At 41.9% G+C, this 24,042-nt stretch overlaps 2 protein-coding genes across 29 annotated transcripts in view; one reads left to right on the forward strand and one right to left on the reverse strand.

Annotated features, from left to right (window-relative positions):
- The window catches only part of LOC118228163 (focal adhesion kinase 1-like), a 79,066-nt gene extending 68,213 nt beyond the window's left edge, over positions 1-10,853 (forward strand). For 16 of the 27 annotated variants that reach the window (XM_035419664.1, XM_035419613.1, XM_035419648.1 and 13 more), the window contains 6 exons: positions 923-962; positions 3,146-3,228; positions 7,243-7,251; positions 8,804-8,959; positions 9,124-9,204; positions 9,626-10,853. In XM_035419664.1, coding sequence (XP_035275555.1) covers positions 923-962; positions 3,146-3,228; positions 7,243-7,251; positions 8,804-8,959; positions 9,124-9,204; positions 9,626-9,838 — 582 coding nt within the window. In that variant the 3' untranslated portion in view covers positions 9,839-10,853. The remainder of the gene's footprint in view (positions 1-922; positions 963-3,145; positions 3,229-7,242; positions 7,252-8,803; positions 8,960-9,123; positions 9,205-9,625) is intronic. The other 11 variants (XM_035419507.1, XM_035419531.1, XM_035419559.1 and 8 more) reach the window with 3 other exon arrangements.
- A 2,614-nt stretch (positions 10,854-13,467) lies between these two features.
- LOC118228280 (cleft lip and palate transmembrane protein 1-like protein) overlaps positions 13,468-24,042 on the reverse strand; it is an 18,760-nt gene continuing 8,185 nt past the window's right edge. For both annotated transcript variants that reach the window (XM_035419701.1, XM_035419695.1), the window contains exons 3-17: positions 20,988-21,177; positions 20,368-20,519; positions 19,792-19,870; positions 19,529-19,646; positions 19,163-19,257; positions 18,773-18,857; positions 18,378-18,481; positions 17,528-17,593; positions 17,047-17,097; positions 16,837-16,919; positions 16,709-16,743; positions 16,275-16,330; positions 16,121-16,165; positions 15,057-15,172; positions 13,468-14,503 (exon numbers count right to left, since the gene is read on the reverse strand). In XM_035419701.1, coding sequence (XP_035275592.1) covers positions 14,419-14,503; positions 15,057-15,172; positions 16,121-16,165; positions 16,275-16,330; positions 16,709-16,743; positions 16,837-16,919; positions 17,047-17,097; positions 17,528-17,593; positions 18,378-18,481; positions 18,773-18,857; positions 19,163-19,257; positions 19,529-19,646; positions 19,792-19,870; positions 20,368-20,519; positions 20,988-21,177 — 1,360 coding nt within the window. In that variant the 3' untranslated portion in view covers positions 13,468-14,418. The remainder of the gene's footprint in view (positions 14,504-15,056; positions 15,173-16,120; positions 16,166-16,274; positions 16,331-16,708; positions 16,744-16,836; positions 16,920-17,046; positions 17,098-17,527; positions 17,594-18,377; positions 18,482-18,772; positions 18,858-19,162; positions 19,258-19,528; positions 19,647-19,791; positions 19,871-20,367; positions 20,520-20,987; positions 21,178-24,042) is intronic.

Raw genomic sequence — 24,042 nt, forward strand, 5'->3', positions numbered from 1 at the left:
AGTTCCTTTTTTCAAAAGAAAATATTTTAGCGGGGCTTCTGAATTCAGCTGTCCAGTAGAGAGAGGTCAGGAGGATCTGCTCTCTGATTTTGAACGTTTATTTCAGTTATTGGCTTGGTAGTTTTCTATCTAATAGGGGTGCACAACGGTTGATCCATTTCCAGATTTTGTGCTTCTGCTCTTATTTATTCAATTTGCTCAATCATATCGTGATCTGGCAGTAAGCACCAGGTTCTGCCACAGACTGCAAGTGTATCCTAAAGATTATACTGTGCTTCAGATTAGGAGTGAACCATTTTGTTTTATAGAGCAGTCAAAAAGTAAGACTAAGGTAGTTGTTTGGAACAAAAACCAATATGCAGACTAGCGCTTCTAGACCAGAGTTTTGCACCCCTACCATAAACAGCGGCAGTAGGTCCAAAGCCTTTCTTCAGTGCGACTGAAGAACTTTTGACCCAGGTCACCATTTTCCACATGACCCTTTCAACATTAGTCTAGCTGCCTAGACTAATGCAGTATGCAGTATATTTTTTGAATAAAAAATGTTTGTCAGCTGTGAAGTTGTACTTATTTAGCTACTGTATTTTATATAAACTATATCCTCAGTTGTAAATGATGGTGGTGATGGGGCTGGGTGGGGTTTGGGGACTGTTGGGCACTGCAGAAGTGACTAAGACTCCTGGGAGATTTAGCCCGTGTGGTTTTTCTGCGCTTCGCTCCTCCTGTGGCCTACCCTGCGGTCTAGGCAGATATAGTTATGCTTCTAGGAATTTAAAGTATTCATGGAGAGACCACACCAGTGCAGAGGCATAGGAGTCTTTAAACATGTGTCATTTAGAAGAAGAAAAAACAACAGAAAAAGCACGGTTGGGTTCAGGAAGCAAGCGCACTGCTAATTGCCTGTTTTTATGTTTGTGTGCAGACAGGAAACCAGCACATATACCAGCCCGTCACCAGACCAGGTAAGGAAGCCGCTGCCCGATTTACCACACACAACCGCACCCTTTCACTTCCTTCATTGTTCCTGTCTTCTCTGGTCACGCATTCTGAATGACAGATTGCTTTGGGGTGGGGGGGCGGGGGGGGGGGGGGGGGAGGGGGCGGGGGGGGGGGGGGGAGGGGGGGGGGGGGGGGGGGGTGGGGGCGGTTGGAGTGGCTGCAGCCTTGAACCCTCAACCCACTCACTGCATTCTTTCCCAGCACTGGCTGCAGCAGCATGTTTGGGCAGCAGTGAACATAAGAAACTTGGCTTGTAGCAAGTATGCAGATTCATTTCCCCAATGGGGCACTGCCCTCGTAGTATCCTCAGGCATAGTGCTTAAACTGAGTGCTTCTGTAAACATCCAGTTGTGAAATTGGATATGATAAAAAAAAGCATTGCAGGGTAAAGTAAAATATACACTCACATCCAGTACCCATATAAGCATGACAAACAAGAGGGGAGGAAATGACATCAGTAGTCCTGGGCCTGGGAGCCAAGTGTTCTATATTTACTGATCTGTTGACTGAATACTGGCGGAAGCATCACATTGCTGATGTTTCAGAAAGAAGGTGACATATTGTGCAAAAAGTTTCAACTAGATAATTTATCTGAATTGACCTTTGTTTTGGATCAATATATCTCACTTGTCACTCAATATATCCCTACCCCTTTCAACAGTATGGTTGTGAATTGAGTGCACTTCAAACTATGCAAACCATTCTGGGTAGAGGCTTCTGCCAAGAAAATAAATAATGTAATGTAATGTCATTTGCCATGAAGTTTATCTAAAAGAATGCTGTGGTCACTGGTGAGCTACTGATAGAGGAGGCAGAGAACTTACTGCATGTTGGTACATGACTTATAAGCAAGGCTTGACCATTTGCTACTGATTCCTTAGTTGTATATGTTAGCATTGCCTTTGTGCAATTCACATGGACATATTTTGGCTCAGCTGGATTTATGTTAAAATACATATCTGATCTGTCATCATCAAAAAGATTAATGTTAACTTGTTATGAAAGAGAGAACTAAAGATGAATGCAGTGAATGTGTTATTTGGGAAAATAGTTTTGTCTTCTTAAACTTTTTTCGAGGTCGAAGGATAGATTGCACCATTCCAGTTGTGCTATTTTAGGTTGTTGGTTTGGTGTGAATTTATTCATAAAATGAAAATGAGTAGTAGTTTGTAATATGATGTCCTCTTCTTTTTATTTTCTTTATGTATGTTGCTAATTTAGTTAAAATATGAAATTAGAATAAAATATTTATGTATGGTGTTAATTTAGTTAAAATATGAAATTAGAATGAAAAATAAAATTTCATGTAACCTCATCTCTTTGTTATATGTGTTTATGTACTAAGGAACTATAGCGCATATTTAAATCGAATCCAGTGAAGAGTGAAATAGTTCCTTCTTGGTGAGCCTTGTTTGAATTCATAGGCTTGTTAATTATGAAAAATAATCTTTATGGGTATTTTAAAGGCAGGTTCTCCTTGTATTTATTCCTAGACCACCCCTCCTTTTAATGCGTAGCAGGAGGGAAAAGCAGCTAAATAACAGCTTTCAGACTAAATGCAGTGTATGGTCCTTAAAGACAGCGAAGCTTAAAGAGAGCTACAGTAAGACTGTACTTCAGGCTAAATGGAGAAATTCAGAATTAGCTAAGATTTGCCTCTCAGCAACATGCTGGGAATTCTAGAGGTAGGTAACATTCATCTGTCAGGCTAAATACAGGGAATACCTAGAGCTAGCTAGCATTATGCTTTCAGGAGCTGCCTTGTATCAGGCCATAAGGAAACAATTTGCCCTTGAATATTTGTTCAGATTTAATGTCGGAGTTCTGATTGGCTGCTGACAAGCAGTATCATCTGGCAAATAAAGCCCTTGCCTGGAAGATGCCTTTAGTGTTGCCAGCTGCTCATCTTTCAGAGTTGAAATTCAGCTCAAAACTCGCTCAGTGCAGAAGCAGTGGCACAGACCACATCATCTGCTGTTCCAATTAAGTCAACTTTCTTCACCCATCCGTTTCATTTTCCACACCCTGGATCGGCATATGATACCTGTCCCCCCCCGCCCCCCCCACCAGATCTGAATACAGATATTATATTATTTTCCCTCTCGGTTCCAGAATGACAAATCCGTCCTGTGCTTCTCTTTGGCAGAACATGCGGCCCCACCAAAGAAGCCCCCCCGGCCTGGGGCAGCCTGCATGCCTCATGTGGACAGCTACAATGAAGGAGTGAAGGTATGAATCACACTGTGCTCATGGGCCTGGCTGTGGGCTGAGGGGTTGTGCTGTTTGTGGAGGAGGCAATTTGGGGTTAACCACTGAGTAAAAATACGCTTAAAAGCACTCCTGTGCATGACGTATCCATGGGTCTGTGAAGCTGCGAGATGCTAATGCTGGTGCTGGAGCAGTGTGGCTGTGCGCTCGACTTCACTCTTTCACACTCAGACAAACGCACGCGCACACACACACACATACATACACAGACACACACACACACACAGACACACACACACACACACAAACAAATGCACGCACACACACAAACACACGCACGCACACACATTAACACACGTGCACACGTACATTCATGAACACGTACATTCATGCTTATGCAAGCAAGCGCATACATACACATACATGTGTAGAAATACATCCACTCACATTCACATTTTACAAAATTAATCGATGTGCAAACACTAGTAAAAATATGCCAAATAGACATGCTGTGTCAACACAACTTTTTTGTTTTGTTTGTTTTTGGTCTTAATCATTTAAAGTAGACTGAAAAACCTGTCAGCTGCTCTTGAGGCTTAGAATTTTATGTTGAAGATACGGGGGCAGTATTTTCAGTAATCTTGCTGTGCTTCTTCTATTCAAACAATTATGTCGAGAAGCAGAACACCGAATCATATTGCTTTTAGTGGCTCTCGTTTGAAAGATACTTCCCGTTATACGGTATCGTAGGCCATGTATATACACATATGCCACCACTGTTAAGCCAAAGGCTGTCATCCTTAACCTGCTTGTAGTGTGACAAAATGTGTGCATATACCTGTATATACCTTTGGGCCTAATTTTGGTTGCTACTGTGCAAACATCTGTTGAGTTTTTATTTATTCAAACATTCTGACAATACAGTAATTGAATTATGCAGAATGTACAGATTAAAAATAAATGGTAACACATATGCATTTATATATGCAGTGAGCTCCATTTGGACAAAAACATATTTTTTTCTTGACTTGGCTCTGTACTCCACAATTTTAGATTTGTAATCAAACCATTCACATGTAGTTGAAGTACACGTTCTCAGAATTCATTTTAGGATATTTTCATCCACTTTGGTTTCACCACGTAGAAATTAGAGCACTTTTTATACATAGTTCCCCCCATTTCTGGGCACCATAATGTCTGGGACATAATTTTATGTAAATGAAAGTAGTCATGTTTAGTACTTTGTCGCATATCCTTTGCATGCGACGACTGCTTGAAGTCGTGGCCCATAGACCCGTATTATCAGGTTCTGAGTATCTCCTCTGGTGGTGCTCTGCCAGGCTGGTACTGTAGCCATCTTCAGCTCCTGCTTGCTTTGGGGGCTGGTTGCCTTACGTTTTCTCTTCAGCATAAGAAACACATGTTCTGCTGGATTCAGTTCAGGTGAATGACTTGGCCAGTCAAGAATTTTCCATTTTGGCTTTGCAGTATGTTTGGGATCATTGTTTTCTTTAAAAATGAAGCGACGTCCAATGAGTTTGGAGATATTTGCATGATATTCAGCAGATAAGATGCTTCTGTGCACATCAATTCATTCTGCTGCTGCTATCAGCAGTTACATCATCAGTGAAAACAAGTGAGCCAGTAGCTGTATCATTTGGACATACCCACACCCTAACACCCTCCGCCATGTTTCAGAGATGGGGGGGGGGGGGGTGCCTTGGATTATAGGAAGTTCCTTTTGGCCTTCATTATTTTCTTTTGCCATCACTCTGATACAAGTGAATCTTAGTCTCATCTGTCCACAAGACCTTTTTCTCGAACCCTGCAGGCTCTTTCAGGTACTACTTAGCAAACTGTAACCTGGCCACCCAGTTTTGCAGCTACCTGGTTTGCATCTCGCAGAGTAGCCTCTGTAGTTATGCTTGTGAAGTCCCCTCTGCAGACAGTCACTGACAAATCTACGCCTTCCTGAAGAGTGTTTCTGATCTGTCAGATCGGTGTTTGAGTGTTTTTCTTCATTGTGGTGAGAAATCTTCTACCAGACCCTTTGAGAATACTGAGCTCACTAGTGCTCTCTCTTCTTAATGATTGTTTCTAAAACAAATTGTTTTTTCCTCTTTTTCTTAGCCTTATAATGTGTGTCATACCTGCACTAAGGCAGCAGTTCAGCACACCTGACTCACTTGTGAAGCCATTTGTCCCAAACATAATGGTGCTGTAATTTCTACCTGGTATAACCAAAATGTATGTAAATACCCTTTGATAAAAGCTGAGAGTCTGCAATTTAAGCACATGTGAATTGTTTGATTACAAATTTTAAATTGTGGAGTACAGAGCCAAATCAAGAAAAAAATGTATTTTACCCAAACATTTACATCACTGTAAATAAAGAGCACAATTACCATTCAAAGAATATCATTAAAATAGTATAGACCAAATTATTAAAAAGCCTGACAAATGTTAATGGTGCACAACTACAATAGTAGACTTAGTTTTGCTTTCTATGTGGCACTGAGGTTTGAAATGTACCATAGGGGCAACAGTCCGTATTGAGTGTGCCCCGTCTGATTATCATTAGCCTAGTGTTAGGTCTCTTTATGAATGGACTATTAATAAAGAATGAATAGAGCTACTTGCACTAAGCCAGGTATGCAGCAGCACATCAGTGAAACTATTACTGCCTGAAGAAGCCTAGATTGGCTGTCTCTTATGTTGAACAAAACTGGAATTTATATCTCTTGAGCTCCTTATTGGCTCTTGTTCAAGCAGTAGTGAGTCTTTTAAACAATAATATCTGGAGTTCCTTGCTGATTGAAACCATCTCTCTCCCTTACCTCACCCCTCTCCACCTTAGCTAATGTGTGATGTGCGTTCTTGCGCAAAATGGTTGCCGTGCGTCACCCAGGTGGGCGCTCCACATTGGTGGTGGGTGAGGGGAGTTCCCCCTCTTCTCTGTAAAGCACTTTGAGTGCCTGGAAAAGTGCTATATAAATGCAATGATTCATTCATCCCCGCCAACAGAGCTAATTATGCACCACGCTGTCGCATTACCACAGTGACATTAGCACAGTTTAAATCCAGACCACATCACCATCCAGAGAATGAGGGCCTCACTGGACTTTGGCCCCTGGTCAGGGCCACTCGAATCTCTTGAGCTGCCCGCCTTTCGCACGCAGTTAGGCAGGGAGACAGAGGGAATTGTGGGCTATCGGCAGCTCTGCTGGAGACACTCCAGGTTCTCTTATCCCAGCCCACCATTCCCAGGACTCACTTCCCAGGCTCTATTACTCAGTCTCGAGGAATCCCAGGGAAACGTCGAACAATATATTTCATACCATCGTCTCTTTGACCTTTGGTTGTAAAACATAGTTGCTCCACCCACTTCTTTTTATTTAAAGTGCAGGGTCTATTTTGGTGGGAAAATATTTGTTTGGTCGTATTTGGCCGACAGAGGCAAAGCACATTACCGTCAGTCTCAAGCATCCATGTCCTCACTGGGACATTGGCCAAGGAATCTCTTTTTAGTTATTTTAAGTAATAATGGAATGTGTCGACATAAACGAGTACAGTGAACTACTTTTATGTGCTTTGTGTAGCTTTTTTTGAAGTATTCCGTGTGTGGTGGTGAGATTGGAGAGGCAAACAAAATGAAATAACAGCAGCTTAGAGCATTGACTTTTCCAAACTGTAATTTTCCCAAACTGACCACACAGACCACCATTGATAGTAGCACAACTTTTAATAGTCTGTATTTTTATGGATCTGTAGTATTTCAGATGTTAGTTTTTTACAGCAGTCATTACTAAATCTGAATTTTCCTGCTTTTCAGTCTTACTTAACATTTAGGCAGGAGCCTTGTGCTGAAGCTGCAAAACCCAGCAGTAACAGGCATGTGCATGGCCATGCTGCAGAAGTGCTGTTCGCTCACTTGTGCTGTGGATATTTTTCATTTTTTTTAAGCAGTAATCATTTCTCCCTCTTCTGTTTTTGTGACCTGTGTCCACCCTTTCTACCTCCTCCTCATTCATCTAGCCCTGGAGGGTAAGAATTTTGTGTGTGCACAAGTGTGTGAATGTTTTTCTTTGTGTCTGTGGGAAAGTGTGTTTGACTGTGTGCATATGTATGTGCATTTGTGCGTGCGTGTGTGTGTGTGTGCGAGTGTGCATGTGCCCCCAGAAGTGTGTACTGTGTGTATCAGTCAACCTGTCAGGGTCACCCAGAGGTCACATTGGCAGCTTGTGATGGCCCTTGTGAAGACTTTCTTAAGGGTAAGCTAGTGAGGAGACTGGGCTTGTTAGTAGAAGGTTGCAGGTTCAAGTTCTGAGAAGGGCTGGGTAGCCTTAAACAAGGTGTTTAGCCTTAACTGCTTTGGTTGATATTCAGCTTTATAAATGAATGCAAGTCACCCTGCGTAAGAGTACCCATTAAGCTAATAGATTGTTCTAATATTTTATTTCCAAAGTAAAGAAAGGGGCTGCACATTGTGCTTTAATTTCTACTGTCCTTGGGAACTGGAACTTCTACCTACATGTACCTCTGCATGGTCAAAGTTGCCCCAGCAAATAGGAAATGAACAGACCGGTATAAATTAAACGTATTTGAAAGATTACTCATTAGCACTGTACTTATTCAGTAGAAGGGCCAATGCTGATACTCACCTGGGTGGGGGGTGGAGTTTCTTCAGCCTGGGACTGCCCAACAAGTGGTGTGCTAGAGGCTGCAGTCTTCATCACTAGCACTGGTATTAGCTGTTTTAAGTGAAGTTCTCCTGATCTCTGCTGTGTTTCCAGAAGAGCTTCGTCCCCTTTTACACCTGCAGAAGCTGCTTCTTGAGCCGCATATTGGTGTGGATACAGCAGTCAGCTGACAGGCCATTCATATCTGTGTATTTATTACTCATAATTATTCAAATAAAATGCATAGAATACCTTTCCTGGATTTTGAGTAGAGTTGATGGATAGACATGAGTATCAAAAAAACTGGACATCATCATTATTGACTCACTCAGCAATACAGAGAAGGTGGGTGGGGGTGGTGGTGTTTACTTTAGTCGTCAGTATGCTTTCTTAGATTCTTAAGATAGTTCATGTTCTTGACTGAGTGTGACATACCGTGTGTACAGAAATGTTAAAACTATAAGGGGTGACACCAAAACAACAATATTCCTTCATTGGAGGGAAACAGGAAAATGCAGTGAAAATATATTTTCTCCTTGGTGGCATTCATAAGGATGTTTAATTCCCTTCCTGTTAGCATTGGTTAAAAGAGTGAATATGTTAAAATTGCCTGTTTTATTTACAATTTTTAAACCATTTCAAAATGTTTGTATAATTTTGACTTGAAGGAAAATTAAGTGAATGGCTCCATCTGCTGGTTGAATGAATAAATAAAATTCCTCAAGCTACAGCCGTGGTATATAGTCTGCAGTGTGAATGGAATTTGGTTACTAAATTCATACATAATTCAAAGAAGCAGTTCTCAAAATGAGACTTCAAAGTACTTTGTTCTAGCGGTGCCATTCAATGTGTGTCAGTGATATATAGAGTTACTTCACCTTGCCTTCAGTCTGATATAAACGGGTTTTCCCACTTAGATCCAACCCCAGGAGATCAGCCCGCCTCCCACTGCTAACCTGGACCGCTCCAACGACAGGGTGTACGAGAATGTGACAGGACTGGTGAAGGCCGTCATCGAGATGTCCAGCAGAATCCAGCCTGCAACCCCTGAGGAGTATGTGCCAATGGTGAAGGTACGAGAGGGAAACCAGGAGAGACAGAGGGGGGGACAGGAAAGAGGGCAAAGGAGAGAAGGGTTGTTCAAAGGCTGTGTGTGTGTGTGTGTGTGTGTGTCAGAGAAAGACCTGGTTGATGTTTGTTGTACATACGTGTTTGCTTAGATATTGTCTGGTTTCAGGATGTGGGTCTGGCATTGAGGACACTTCTGGCTACTGTAGATGAGACCATACCTACACTGCCAGCCAGCTCACATAGAGAGGTGAGCAGAAAGCACTCAAATATGGTATTTAATGTTTAAAAATAATGTAAATCTATTTTCCCCACAATTAACAGACTAGCCCATTTCAGAAGGGATTAAATTATTCATGAATTGCTTTTTCTTTAACGACCTGTATTTTTCTGCATGATTCTGTTTAAAGCAGACTACATTAAAGCTTTATTAAATGAACATAATGTAATCATATCTCATGATGATGGGTGGAACTACTATGTTGTTAGTAACTCTAATTTGAACCACTAATGTTTTTTGCTGTGGAGAGCAGTCTTCCTTGGCTTAAACTGAATAATGAATGCCAGCTCATGACAGCTTCACCTTTTTATTCCAATAGAGATGCTTTAGTTATCTGATTAGGGTCTATGTGTAGGAATGTATCAGGTGCAGTAACCCTGTTATCCTGCAGGTGGAGATGTCGCAGAAGCTGCTGAACTCTGACCTGGCGGAGCTCATCAGCAAGATGAAGCTGGCCCAGCAGTACGTCATGACCAGCCTGCAGATGGACTATAAGAAGCAGATGCTGACCGCCGCGCACGCGCTGGCCGTAGATGCGAAGAATCTGCTGGACGTCATCGACCAGGCCCGCATCAAGATGATGGGCCAGCCCTGGCCCCACTAGCCCTGGCGCGGTGGCAAGCGGGAGGCAGGGAGGGGGGCACTTCCTTCGGTCGGACCGAGCTTTCAGCAGGCTGCACGCAGGCCGCACGCAGAGCACACGCCAACCGTCCGCACCCGCGCCGGGCCCTGGAGAAAGAGGTTCCACTCCCTCGTGTCACTCACTACCTGTCCAGGAACTTTTGACCTCCCACGTTCAGTCCCAGACAGGAGCCTTTGAGCATCAGTTATGGACGCTTGTTTCGTGTGTTCCGTTTTTCTGTTTTTTGGCTGAGCCTTACTGCGTGCGAGTGTGATGGTAAGTGTGTGTGTGTGTGTGTGTGTGTGTGCGAGCGCACGCTGATTGGGCTGATTGAATTGTAACGTCGAGCAATAACCCCCAAAGTGCAGCCAAGCATGTCGGTGACAGCAGCTGGAACCTCGCGGCTAATGTAGTACAGACTTATGGGAAATCCAAAGGTTTTCACCCTTCACAAGTACAAGGAGTAATCTCTCCTTTAGCACTTCACTTTAGCACAATCACTATGCCTATCCCACAGGCATTCAAAGGAGGACCCTAAACGGACAAAGAAACTTAAGCAATGAGTACAATTCCCTGACGGAAGAACTAGTATTTATTTTTTATAATATATATAATTATATATATATATATATATATATATATACAGAAATGTTGTGCCAGTTTTCGTGCATATATGAAACTTAAGTGAAGGGTTTTTGTTTGTTTTTTTTTCTCCTGGAAGCCCCAGCCTGTGTACCATTCTTCGGAGTGTGGGGTCAGTTTGTCTCCCAATGTAAAAAATTCATAGCGCTTTTTTTTTTTTTTTTTTTGAAACACGGTTGTACCCTGCTCTTCCACTTGTCTCTGCTCTTGTGCAGGCTTAAAGGGACAGATCCTCCCTTCCTTCCATGTTCTATGTCTATATGTACAGTACGCATCCCTCTGCTTTTGAGGAAAACAATTCTCAGGAAGAATATGACCTGTACAGTTCATTGACCGATTAAAAGGTTGTTGCTCATCTCAGCCGTAATTGCCAATAGCCCCAAGGATTTTGGGGTAAAAGGTTAAATGGTTTGTCATGGTGTACTATTACACACTGCATATAGAGAGCATACACTGTACATATTTCCAGTTCCATATACACTTCATTTACGATTTATATTTTCTCAAGTTAGACTTCTTCAAAGCGGTACTTAAAGAACATCAGTCAGATCCCAGTTATAATCCCAGCAGAATATGTAGTATCCTTTTAGTAAGGCTGTTTTATCAGCATGAATGTGTAACACACTGGTAACGTGTTGCCTTGTATGCTTCCAGTGTACATGCTTTGGGTTCCAATGTATTCAAGTTAATGGGATGATTACTTCAGATTTCTACCTCAGAAACCTATGGGAGGCTGTGATGAACAGGTTGAGACAGAGGAACAGATACTCACATGTAGTGGGAGAGCCCAGGGGAGAGCCCCGATGACACTGCTGCTTTCTAACACAAATTCAAGGGGGAAACAGTTTTTTTTGTTTGTTTTTGTTTTATTTTTCTGGATGTATGGAAGAAAAAGCTTAGTTGAAGACCCTGAAGCCCATGTCATCGTCTGACTCTTCAGACTCCTTCTTCTCTGTATTTTCCACCTCTGCAGCTGTAATGCAATTGGCTGTGTTAGCCACATATTACGTTACACAAGACAGACACTAAAGATTTACATACTAAAAGATTGTAGCAAACGTCCTATCTGCATTTTCCGAGCAATGTGGGTATCTTGAATTCGGGCTACCAAAACTAACTGAGGGTACTGGGACCCTCCCATGTCTGCGGTATTTATGATTAAGGTTAACTAATTTTACAAGTCCATGTTCTGTTAAGTTACAGTATGATTAGAAAGCTTATTATTTTATCCTATCTGTGTACAAAAGGACTCTTTGGGGAATATTGTCCATGGCTGAAGGGATAGTTCCTGACAGTAATGAGGAATCTGGAAGCTCCTTACCAGGGTCAGCACAACGTGCAGCACAGGAACCCGCAGCAGCAGCAGCAGCCTTGACTCCACCTCCTGGCTCCACCACCTGTGCCCACGTTACAGATAAGGCTGCCAATGTCCAGGCTGGTCAAGGTCAAAGAGCAGGGAATAGGACCTGACTGCATTTCAGCTTCTGGTTCTACAGTTAATCGTGCCGATTTCAGCAGTACCCAGAGCAGAAAAATGTCACTTTGTATCTGTACAGCAACAGTAAAATAATAATAGAACGCATTTTTTACCATAAATCTGGTAGCAACACAATGATGTTTCCATTAGGCCTATGGTATGAGCTCATCTCGCAAGCACACTCTTGCGAGTCGTCCCTGGTATCATAATTTGGAGCTGTGGTGTTCTGTCAAATTACAGCTCAATATGGAATCCATCCTGGAACCAATATCAAAGAATGTCAATGACTGCAAAAATTCTCACTTCCATGAGAAAAAATTGACTGCGCTGACAAAAATATGAATTTTGCCTATTTTTATTTTCAAATAATATATAAAGATGGCAGTGTAGTATAGTGATTAGGGAACTGGGCTTGTGACTCAAGGTTGTGGGTCACACAATTCCCAGCTGGGGTGCTGCTATTATACCCTTGAGCAATGTTCTTAACCTGAATCACTTTGGTAAAATATCCAGCTGTATAAATGGATGGTATGCATTTAAAAATGTTATCCTTGTAAATCACTCTGGATAAGAGCATCTGCTAAAAGGCAAATTTATTATGACTGTTGATATGGCTCCTAAGACCTTTTTGTATAAATAATGACCTGCTGCAATGAGATCTGCAGTCTCCCACTTTCAGTCAGGACAAATGGGCAATTTCAGTGATTTGTTTTATGCAAGGTTTGAGTTCCCTGACTTCAAGACTGATGAGGGTCTGGAAAATATCCCTGACCCAAATTAACCAATAGCTACTTTCAGTAAAACAGTGTCAGTCAGTCAGATGACTTGCCTGAGCAAACAGACCAGGGCAGAAGGGCTCCAGTCACACCAGCTGTCTTAATGAGGCCATTCAGCTTGTCCTCCTACAAAGAAAAATGACCATTTGATTAATCTGTACACGCAATAAAAAAAAAAAAATTTAAACTCTGCTTAGTAAATTTCCCCCCTCATTAAGTTAGAGATGAGTCCCAGACTGATTCAAACTGTTAACACTTTTAAACAGTAATTTTGGCTTGGGTGTGCATCAGTGTGGTGTCACTTGCAACATCTTCAAAATAATACCATTTATCACATTGATTTGATATTATTTCTAGTCTTAAAGGGGTTTTTTTTCAGTCTGACCAAAATGAGCACTTCATTGCTGTGCCACTGTTTGCGTGAGTGTATGGCACCGCTGCACAGGGAAAATGTAAATTACTGTAAAAAAAAAAACTTTTTTAAAAACTAAGTATTTTATTTCAGTCTTCTCTGCAATTTAATGCAGACTAATGTCATTGTCTCCACAAAACATACTTCTGACATGATTTCTGCGGACTTTGTAGGCTACATCATTATACGTTAATTTTGCCTACTTGTTGCGAAAGTACAAACCCCACCAGCACTCGTTGGGGTTACTTACTGTCACGGCAACTTCTTTGTTGTGGAGGATGAGAGCAGAGAAGATGCAGGCAAGTTCAGAGACTGAAGCCATTTTATTTTCAGGATTTTATGTCTTTAGAAATGGATGCCTGATTTTAAACAGTGCCCACCGTCAGATTAAAAGGCCTTAGCTTCACAAGAAAACCAGGCACTTGTCGAAAAGAGGACATTTTTGGGCAGGACATTCAACTTCATTCAAAAAAAATTTTCCTACCTTTTTCCAGTAAGTTGCATCCAAATGCTGATTTGAAAAAATAAAAAAATGTAAATGCTGATCCAGGATCACCTCACCTAACCAACCACTAAATCCCCTAGATACATTTGTCAGTTATGAATTCTTTTCAGCAGTATCTTCATCAGATAAATGCAAGACAGTATATTAACATTATATATATTAGCCATATATCCAGTTTACAGTATTTTTCTAGCTGCTGTTTGAGTTTTGTAGTTTTTCTTTACTATGCTCTACAATGAATTGGCTGCTGAGGTAATGCTCTTTAAGTGGTCATTATGACATTGAAAAAGACTGTATTACCAGCTACACATTCTTAAGGCTTTATGATATTCATAGAGCTTATCAATATAAGCTTGCATTTCCAGAAATTTAAACCAATATACATACATGATTGAAAATGCATTTCAGCAATGTAAGTGTTTACATGACAAAAAATAACTGCAGTCAATTGATGGACAGAACTGTTCTTTCTAGAGTCTTAACGGAAAAACACATAATCTGTTCTGCCAGATTTTGTGGAGTAGTTAAAAAAGTAGAAAGTTTTTTCAATGCAAGTGGAAGCAATGTTACAGCTGGTTGTGGAAGAGAGGTTTTGCACAAGATTTTCCCAACAGGCTGATCAATCATAATGCCTTCAGCTTCCTGTTATAGAAGCCTTCAAATGTCCCTCTGCTGAAATCAGCATCCAAGGAAGTCACTGATTTACTTTTGCTCCACATTCCTCCCCTTGGTGATTGGATATGGACAGTGTTAGTCTTTGTGGGTTTTTCCTTTGGCCTTCTGACTGTGAAACACTCTGTGCTCATTTACTCTGGTCTTGTCCACTGGGTAAAGCCTTTGGGGAAAGAGAATAGGTAATCATTTCACAAGAGAGCAGACACACACTGTACTGACACATGCAATTTGAGAACCAGTTACAAAACTATTTAATGTGTGTTTGGTTGGTATAATCCATGGAAACTTGCTGAGCTTACATTTTGCCTTTTGTCTATTCAAGCAGTTTAACAGAGTCGTTAGATGGTAAGTACCTTACTTAAGGGTATAACAATTGTCACCTACCAGGGGATTTATCCTGGAACCTTCTAGTTGTAAGAACAGGTCCTTTTTTGTTATCTTTTTATGTCTTAGGTAAAAATCTTTTTTTTACATTTAAAAAAATGTTTAGTGTCTTTATATTTTATATAAATCAAATAAAATTAAAATGTTCCAAAATCAAATTTAAAAAAAAACACATCACCTGTTTGTCCAGCACGGCAAGCAGAGCAGTTAATTTACTTGCCACAGGACATCTACTCCACCGAAATATCAAAGAATGTCACAAGTCAAAAGTCATTTTGCATTAGCATGTGGGGCTGGCTCAGACAGCATTCGGCCGCCCAGTGACTCACCATCTCTGGTACAGGTAGATGAGGAAAACTAAATCATCCCTAAAGCAGGCCAGCCAGTGGGTGGTTGGCATGGTGATGATGAAGGCAAAGATGTCATCAATGAAGGTATTGAATGCCTGGTGAGTGATAAATCATTCCAGTCATCATCAATATCAAGTCTTTATTTTTGACTCGTACATGTTGAGACTTAACAACTTCTTTGTTCTTGAACCTATGTTTTGTAATTTAAAAAAAAAAGATTTATTACTATTTGGCATCTCCAAGCCCAATATGGAATGTCCAATTTGCAAACTATGTATAAGCTTGCTCATGTGTTATACGGCCCCTGCTGACGGCCCTGGAGAGTGAAGACAACTTGCGGTTCTCTGAAACACATGATGCAAACACAGCTGCTTCTTTTTACACTGCAGCCACAAGTTGCACATGTGCAGAGCGGGGGCGGAGGAGACCCAATCATACACACGAACAGGGAGCAAGCCATGGGCACATGCATGGCCAACAGGGGTCGCTCAAGCAATGAACATGGCTATCCCTGTCGACCGAACCCGTCCCATATATCCCTTGGGCGACACAATGCCAATGGTGCGCTGCCCCTGTGGGGCTGCCAGCCATAGTTGGCACTGGCACTAGCCGGATTTGATTCCAGACCACGCTGAATGTTTATCAAATGTACTTAGTACCACAGAGAATGTGTTTTTGTTGCCGCTGTATTTTTTGAGTAAGGCCGCAGTTTACTGCTGAACACTTACTCCTGAACTGTGCATGCCACTATGAGTCTAACTATGAGTCTAATCCTCCTGAAACCTGCAGGAAAAAGGCTTAGTATCAAAATGTTTTTGACATAATGCAAGTGTCTTGGATGACAAAAAAAAAAGTTGCAGTGAAAATATTGTCTAAAATATAATTTATTTTTATTAAATGTCCCTTGTAGTGCAGGTTTCAGCACAGTAGAATATATGGTTCTTGAGATTAAGAACAGAGACTCGTGTCCCCTACAGCAGGGAACAAAAATGTATTCCCAGGTCTTAGGAGGATAAGTCTGAACATGATATGAAAAAACTTACTTTAAACTTTAATGCCTTCCAGGGTAAATGTGCCACTGATTTTAGCTGTGGGAATACACATGGAAAACACTGAGATAGAAAACAGTTTTCCACTGGTGATATTTAAATTTAGCAGGATAAGTGATGTGATAATTGTATTTTTGGTAATACCAACCTTATAATTAACGAAAAGCTGCGGTATTATGAAGAGGAATCCAAAACCATAAATTCCTATCAAAGCAATAAAATAGACTGCATTATTGACGTTTTATATTATGTGTGATGATTTAGGTACAATCAGGTCAGGTATACAATCTAACCACTAGACTACTTTGTCATTAATATGTCAGAAACAGCATGAGGTGGTATTTACCGTACACAAAATATTTTTAAGACCCCCTAAACTCATGATGTAAGATGACATTTGCATGAATTGACTGGTTAAAGGTAAGAGTATAGCATCTTTATAATGAATAGAGCCTTACAGCTTCATTATTCATGCAGTATATTTGACTTCACTTCTAGATTGACATGCTGTGCTAAGCTCCAAATCCAAATGTGTAAACAAGGAATGTTGTAGGAAATGTACAGTAAGGTTGCCATGCTTACCAATAACAAGACTGTTAATTAACCATGAGTACCAACTGTTAAGATAAAGCAAGAAATATTAAAATAATATGAGGAAGACAGTCCATTATACTGTAAGTAATTTGAAGTAAAATACGAAGTTGTTTTACCTTTTATATTTTACATATATCAAGGAGTATATGGCTCCTCCAAAGCACAATGGATATAGTAAGAAGGACAAATACTTCATTGCCTGGGAAGCAGGAACAACTCAGTTAGGACTGGCGAACACCTGGCATCTTAATTTAGTGATGGAAAGAGCATGGTGTGAATCATTTTGCACATAGTGGAGCTTCTAAAACATCATCCTGTGAACTGACCTGAGTGTCGTGTTCTTCAGTATTTTTCTCCGATTCACTGGAGTTTCCAAACTGTGGAAGAAACGTTTCCATTGTTACAATCCTCCCCAATCCTTCAAACTGTCAAATGCCTTTTTCCAAGGAACCTGTGACACTTAACAGTTTAAATTCTGTTCAGTTATACAGCTGGGTATATTAACTGAAGCAATTCAGCTGACGCACATTGCCCAAAATGTAAACCAACAAAGCCCTGGACAAGATAACTTAAGGTTATAAAAGACTGGTTTTCTAACTGCCATGTGCCTATTAAAAAAAGAGCAAAACACTTCTCTGTACTCTTCTAAACAGCTACTCTTGTGGAATTACAGTGGATTTTTCCAATGATGATACATATTATTATAGACACATCCTCTTTAAAATAATAATCCCCATGCAAACGCGCACATACAGTTAAAACCAGAACATTCATAACTGGAATCATTGAGGTGATGGACGTGCTTACTAGGAAAATGGGCTTCATGCCAGACCACAAAACCTGAATCCTGTAGGCCTTCATGACCTTCCAAACCTAGAGGATGCAGGAAGAGCAGGATATTAGACCACAATCCAGGATGAAATCCATGCACTTGGGAGTCTGTTCAGACATAGAGTAAGTAGGGTCTTACTAAATCATGAGCCATCCATCAATGCTCCATACTGCTTCCTTTATTTCTAAATTTAGGAGATCGTGGAATAATGCTACTTTTAATTTTTTTCTAAAATAACGTTTTGTATGTTTACAATGTAAAGAAACAATTGCCTGAACACATTCTTTTTTCTTTTTTTTACAATAGTCTCTATCATACATCTTACAATATATTATGGTAGTGAAATAACTGGTGTTGAGCTCTTTGTCCACAAAGCATGCAGTAACTGAATTTGTAGTCTCTGGATCATTGCACTGAGGGTACATATGTAGAATCACCCATAGTTGCTAATTACAAATTTTGTTTTTCAAGATGTAACAAACTGAATTTCTTAATTCAGCACATTAATTTGTGGTAAGGTTTGATTAAATCGCATGCTTTAAATTTCCTGCTACTGTACCAATTCAGTAATGCCCGCACACTGAAACTCAATATACACGTTTATTCAACAACTTTTCAGTCCTGTGTGGATCTTCATCAGGTGAGAAGATATACAAAGGATCGAAACGTTGAATAAAGGTGCACATTAAGTCTTTATTCAGTGTGCAGGGTTTACTGAATTGTGTAGGTGACATTCACTGCCATCGTGGCAAGATACATAAAGTGCACAAACAACAAGGGCTTTGGTGCAAAAGAAGTAGGTGAAACCTCAGGGATGCTGGATACCTCAATTACAGAGCCCACGCCAGCAGGAAAGAGAACTAACAGGTTGGTTTGCTCCTCAAGGAGGTACAGGAAGATCACAATGGTACTAAAGCACCTCCAAAGTACTGAAAAATAGAACAAAATAAAGCAAACAACAAGATTACAACTTCACTTAGTGCCCTGTAATCAGTAATTTCTTATTCATTCAGATGTCAGCCATTGCACATAATTTCATCCAGATGCATCCATTACATTTTCACAACCTCACCCCCTAGCTAACAAAGTAGTGACTTATGCCGGGTGTGTCAGAAGTTGACACATCTACTGCCATTATCAGTTCATAAGGTGGCGCTAGCTGTTAGCATGGTTCTGTGCAGTAGTAGATGCGTGTGATGTAGATCAATGTGCGCTATTACCTGCTTTACTGGACATTCCCACCATGGTCTTCTTCTTCTTCCAAAAGCTGATGTCATTTTTAAAGGCCAGAAGGTCAAAAAGGAGCTACAAAATGCAAATGTTTATTTTGTTGTTGCATTAATAATCATATGAATAATATGATTTATTTATTTATGAATTTTATTTATTTGGCAGATCTACTGACCAGTCTGTCATGGAAGCACATATTAAATGTTAAAAATGAGCATGTATCAAAGCTACATGTATGAATTCATTCACAGGTTTCAGACACTGATTTTAGATGTACAGGGCAGTTCAAAACTGTTGAGACTGCTGTGAAAATTCAAAGTCATAAAGTCAGTCAACTGAAAGTAGAAAGGCGACTTCAATGAAACATAAGAAGTACTTACATGAAACGCAGCCACCAAAACCGTCAGTGCTAAGAAATACAGATTGGTGTCCACAAAGATTCCTTTGATTTCATCTGTATCCTGTTCAGTGAAGCCTTAAAAATCATAATTATCCAGAAAATATATTCATATAAAACATTTTTTTTTCGATTATTTTTAACACTGATCAAATTGTTCCTCAGCTTACATTTTTTCAACATATCAGAAATACTATTCAGAATGTTAACATACAGTGTAGTGGCTATAATTTTTTCATACAGTACCCTTGATGAAGAAAAGAAGGCTACAGAAAATAAACAATACTGGTAACGTATGGATGAGAGAGTTGTTCACGTTTCTAAAATTTTGGTGGAATTATCTACATACCAAAGTAGCGCAGGGAGTGGACAGCATCCTGCATGTGAATCCAGAAGCGCAGCTTTCCCAGAGAGATGCTGTGGTACGATATCGTCAGCGGCAGGTTGGCTGTCGTGCTGTTCATCACCTGCAAGACAAGCACGTTGTGTCTTCACAGGAATTAAACTCCCTGTGTGCATTTTCTTACTTTGTCCTTTGAATGAATTCCCTTTTAATAACTGAACAGTCCCAAGTGTAGTTATCAGGAGTGTGAATACGACATAGGTACATACCATTAAGTCCTTCACCCTGTTTCTGAGCTCATTGATGAAGAGGATTGGAAGGTACATCGTCTTTTTTCCATCCTGAAATCTACAAAATGACATGGAGTGAACGGTCCAGTCTTTTTTCCAATTGACATATTTCTTCACTCATGTCCCCACAGTGATACCCACAAGCTTGTAGGGGACAATGCAGCTGATGGTTGTGCTCTCTCCTGATGACTCTCACTAATGAGCCAGTAAAGTATAATGCGTTTCATGAGAGACAGGTAAGTAACCTGCAGGTGTCCGTTGAGTAGCTAGAAGGCACTGATATAGCAGTGTCCTGAGGAACCCTGGCAGATGTAAGCCCACCAAACTTCATCAGGACAAAAGCAATTGTGCACTGATTCCCAGTCACAGTCAGCTACTGACACACAGCCCAGATTCAAGCTAGTGATCTCTAAGGTACAGGGCTCACCCTGCTCTTTTGGTAGACACCAATATGTTCTTGTCATGTTCAGTAGCCAATCCCTGAATGCAACTTCACCCTTCATAGTTCCCCTATAGCCCTGTATACAGAAGGAAAAACAGATTACACTGCCATACACTTTCAGGTAACGCTGGACATCACTGGGCAGGGCCCCCTGGTCAAAGGAGAAGTCCTCCGCTACCACGTTAAAGGAGAGACGTGAGTGCCAGTGAGAGACAGGCCTCTGATTTGCCGCTGAATCATCCAAATGCTTCTGCTGCTCCTCCAGCTGTGACATAAAAAACAGTACAGAGACCAGGAAGGAACATACTGAACACACAGAGAACACATCTGCATGCTGACATACAAGCACTAGGCACAAACCTCATCTTTACAAACTGGGCACAATTACAGTATATAACTGCCTCTTTCAGACTTGCCATATTACGTACAGTATACAGTGTCCTTCATCCCTGAGGAATGGGTCTATGTAACAGTAACTGTAACTCACAAATAGTGTCTGTTACTACTGCTTTAAATAGTTCATATACTATTATATATACTAATATATAGTATACCAACTTTGGTCAAATACTGTACAAACAGAAAATTGCCAAAATCTCTGGGATGCCCTTTTTAAGTGGCAATGGTGTCACCCTCCATGAAGACAAGATAGCACAGAGATTATGTCACAGAAACTATAGAATTTGTGAAATTCTGAATATTCATTAATAAGGAGGGATGTTATTGGGCCTACCTGTGGAGGCGCCTGGTCAGAAGTGAATCTGATCTTGGGGGCTTTGGGCAGCATGTAGGTGGTGAGCGGGGCCACATGGTTCACCTGTCTGCTGTCCTGCCAAGGAGACACACCAGCCTGGTGCAGAAACACCAGAATATAGAGTGTGCCATTGCTGCGGGTCTTCAACGGCAGGAAGACATTCAGGGTCCTTCAATCACCACAGAAGAAAGGGTTAGGGTTAGGGTTAGGGTTAGGGTTAGAGCTAGGGTTAGGGTTAGGCTTAGAGGTAGGGTTAGGGTTAGGGCTAGAGCTAGGGTTAGGGTTAGGGTTAGGGTTAGGGTTAGGGTTAGGGTTTGGGGTTAGGGTTAGGGTTAGGGTTAGAGCTGGGGTTAGGGTTAGGGTTAGGGTTAGGGGTTAGGGTTAGGGTTAGGGTTAGGCACAGGGTTGGGTTAGGGTTAGGGCTAGGGCTAGGGTTAGGGTTAGGGTTAGAGCTAGGGTTAGGGTTAGGCTTAGAGGTAGGGTTAGGGTTAGGGTTAGGGTTTGGGGTTAGGGTTAGAGCTAGGGTTAGGGTTAGGGTTAAAGTTAGGGTTAGGATTAGGGTTAGGGTTAGGGTTAGAGCTGGGATTAGGGTTAGGGTTAGGGTTAGGTTAGGGTTAGGGTAAGGGTTAGGGTTAGGGTTAGGGTTAGAGCTAGGGTTAGGGTTGGAGTTGGGGTTGGGGTTGGGGTTAGGGAGAGGGTTAGGGTTAGGGGTGGGTTAGGGTTAGGGTTAGGGTTAGGGTTAGGTTAGGGTTAGGGTTAGGGTTAGGGTTAGGGTTAGGGTTAGGGTTTCAGCTAGGGTTAGGGTTAGGGTTAGGGTTAGGGTTAGAGCTGGGGTTAGGGTTAGGGTTAGGGTTAGAGCTAGGGTTTATGGTTAGGGTTAGAGCTAGGGGAAAGGTTAGGGTTAGGGTTAGGGTTAGGGTTAGGGTTTCAGCTAGGGTTAGGGTTAGGGTTAGGGTTAGAGCTGGGGTTAGGGTTAGGGTTAGGGTTAGGGTTAGAGCTAGGGTTAGGGTTAGGGTTAGGGTTAGGGTTAGGGTTAGAGCTGGGGTTAGGGTTAGGGTTAGATTAGGGTTAGGGTTAGGGTTAGAGCTGGGGTTAGGGTTAGGGTTAGGGTTAGGGTTAGAGCTAGGGTTTATAGTGAGGGTTAGAGCTAGGGGAAGGGTTAGGGTTAGGGTTAGGGTTAGGGTTACGGTTTCAGCTAGGGTTAGGGTTAGGGTTAGGTTAGGGTTAGGGTTAGAGCTGGGGTTAGGGTTAGGGTTAGGGTTAGGGTTAGAGCTAGGGTTAGGGTTAGGGTTAGGGTTAGGGTTAGGGTTAGAGCTGGGGTTAGGGTTAGGGTTAGGTTAGGGTTAGGGTTAGGGTTAGGGTTAGGGTTAGGGTTAGGGTTAGGGTTAGGGTTAGGGTTTCAGCTAGGGTTAGGGTTAGGGTTAGGGTTAGGGCATAGAATATTACAATGGCTACCCCCATCACAGTACATAGACTGCGTGGTTGGTCGGGGGAGACCAAGGGCATGCACGGGCCTACGCCTGTCGAGCACAACTCTCCATCGTGGCTATAATCCGGGATGAAGGTTTGCTAATTTAACGGGAGTATGTTCTGGTGAGCAAAAGAGGAGTCTTTCACAGCGAGATTGCGCTGCTACTTTCCGTTGTCCCAGGACAACATACTCGACCAGTCCACATCCATGCTACCATGTACACGATTTTATGTTTTAACGAGAGGGTGATTATGGTGAGCACAATAGGAATCATGAGCCGCGAGATTGCGTCGGCCACGTTCCAGATGTCCAAATAGTTCCCCCAACGAACGCACGAGCCGGCGAAAGACCGATCGAACGAACGAGCGGCCGGGCAATTGCACGAACGCATGGTCAATCTGGCAACCAGACGAACGCTCTCAAAAGCCCGGACCGACGAACGAACGAACGGACAATCGAACAGCCGAGCAATCGAATGGAAGTAGGCGAACGGCCGAAAGCACAGACAACCGATCGACCGAACAGGCGGGCAATTGGACGGGTGAATGGCCGAACATACGACCAGACAAACCGACTCAAAGACACGAACTGACGGACGAAAGGACGAACGGCAGACCGGACGATAAGACACCCGACTGGACACTGCACTCCACCAGTCAACCTCTATGCTACCATAAATATTATGGTTTGATTAACCATTTAACGGGAGGATGAACATAGGGAGAGTAAAGAGAATGAGCAGCGAGATTGCGTTGGTCACGCTAGATGCCTGTCTGGGCATCATACTCACCCGTTCAACCTCCATGCTACAGCCTAAGTAGTTGGAGGGCGAGCGGGTGAAAATGTTTTTTCATTAACTTTATGAAATAGATTTTCTAAACCTTTTATATTAATTTGCTAAATTACCGGTTTATTTTGACTATTCAAACGGTTTTTTAAGCTTAAATTATTGATTTGTTATATTATGTATAAGGTTAGGGTTAGGGTAAAGGTAAGGGTTAGGGACAGGGTAGGGTTAGGGTTATGGCTAGGGTTAGGGTTAGGACTAGGGTTAGGGTTAGGGCTAGGGTTAGGGTTAGAGCAAGGGTTAGAGCTAGGGCTAGGGTTAGGGTTAGGGTTAGGGTTAGGGTTAGAGCTAGGGTTTATGGTTAGGGTTAGAGCTAGGGGAAGGGTTAGGGTTAGGGTTAGAGCTAGGGTTAGGGCTAGGGCTTGTGTTAGGGTTAGGGCTTGGGTTAGGGCTAAGGCAAGGGTTAGGGTTAGGGTTAGGGTTAGGGCTAGGGTTACGGTTAGGGTTAGAGCTAGGGTTAGGTTTAGGGTTAGGGCGAGGGTTAGGGTTATGGCTAGGGTTAGGGTTAGAGCTAGGGTTAGGGTTTGAGCTAGGGTTAGGGTTAGAGTTAGGGTTAGGGTTAGCGCTAGGGTTAGGGTTAGGGTTAGAGCTAGGGTTAGGGTTAGGGCTAGAGCTAGGGTTAGGGTTAGGGTTAGGGTAAGGGTTAGGGTTTGGGGTTAGGGTTAGGGTTAGGGTTAGAGCTGGGGTTAGGGTTAAGGTTAGGGTTAGGGTTAGGG

Source organism: Anguilla anguilla, chromosome 1, assembly GCF_013347855.1.
Source record: "Anguilla anguilla isolate fAngAng1 chromosome 1, fAngAng1.pri, whole genome shotgun sequence".
Taxonomy (NCBI): domain Eukaryota; kingdom Metazoa; phylum Chordata; class Actinopteri; order Anguilliformes; family Anguillidae; genus Anguilla; species Anguilla anguilla.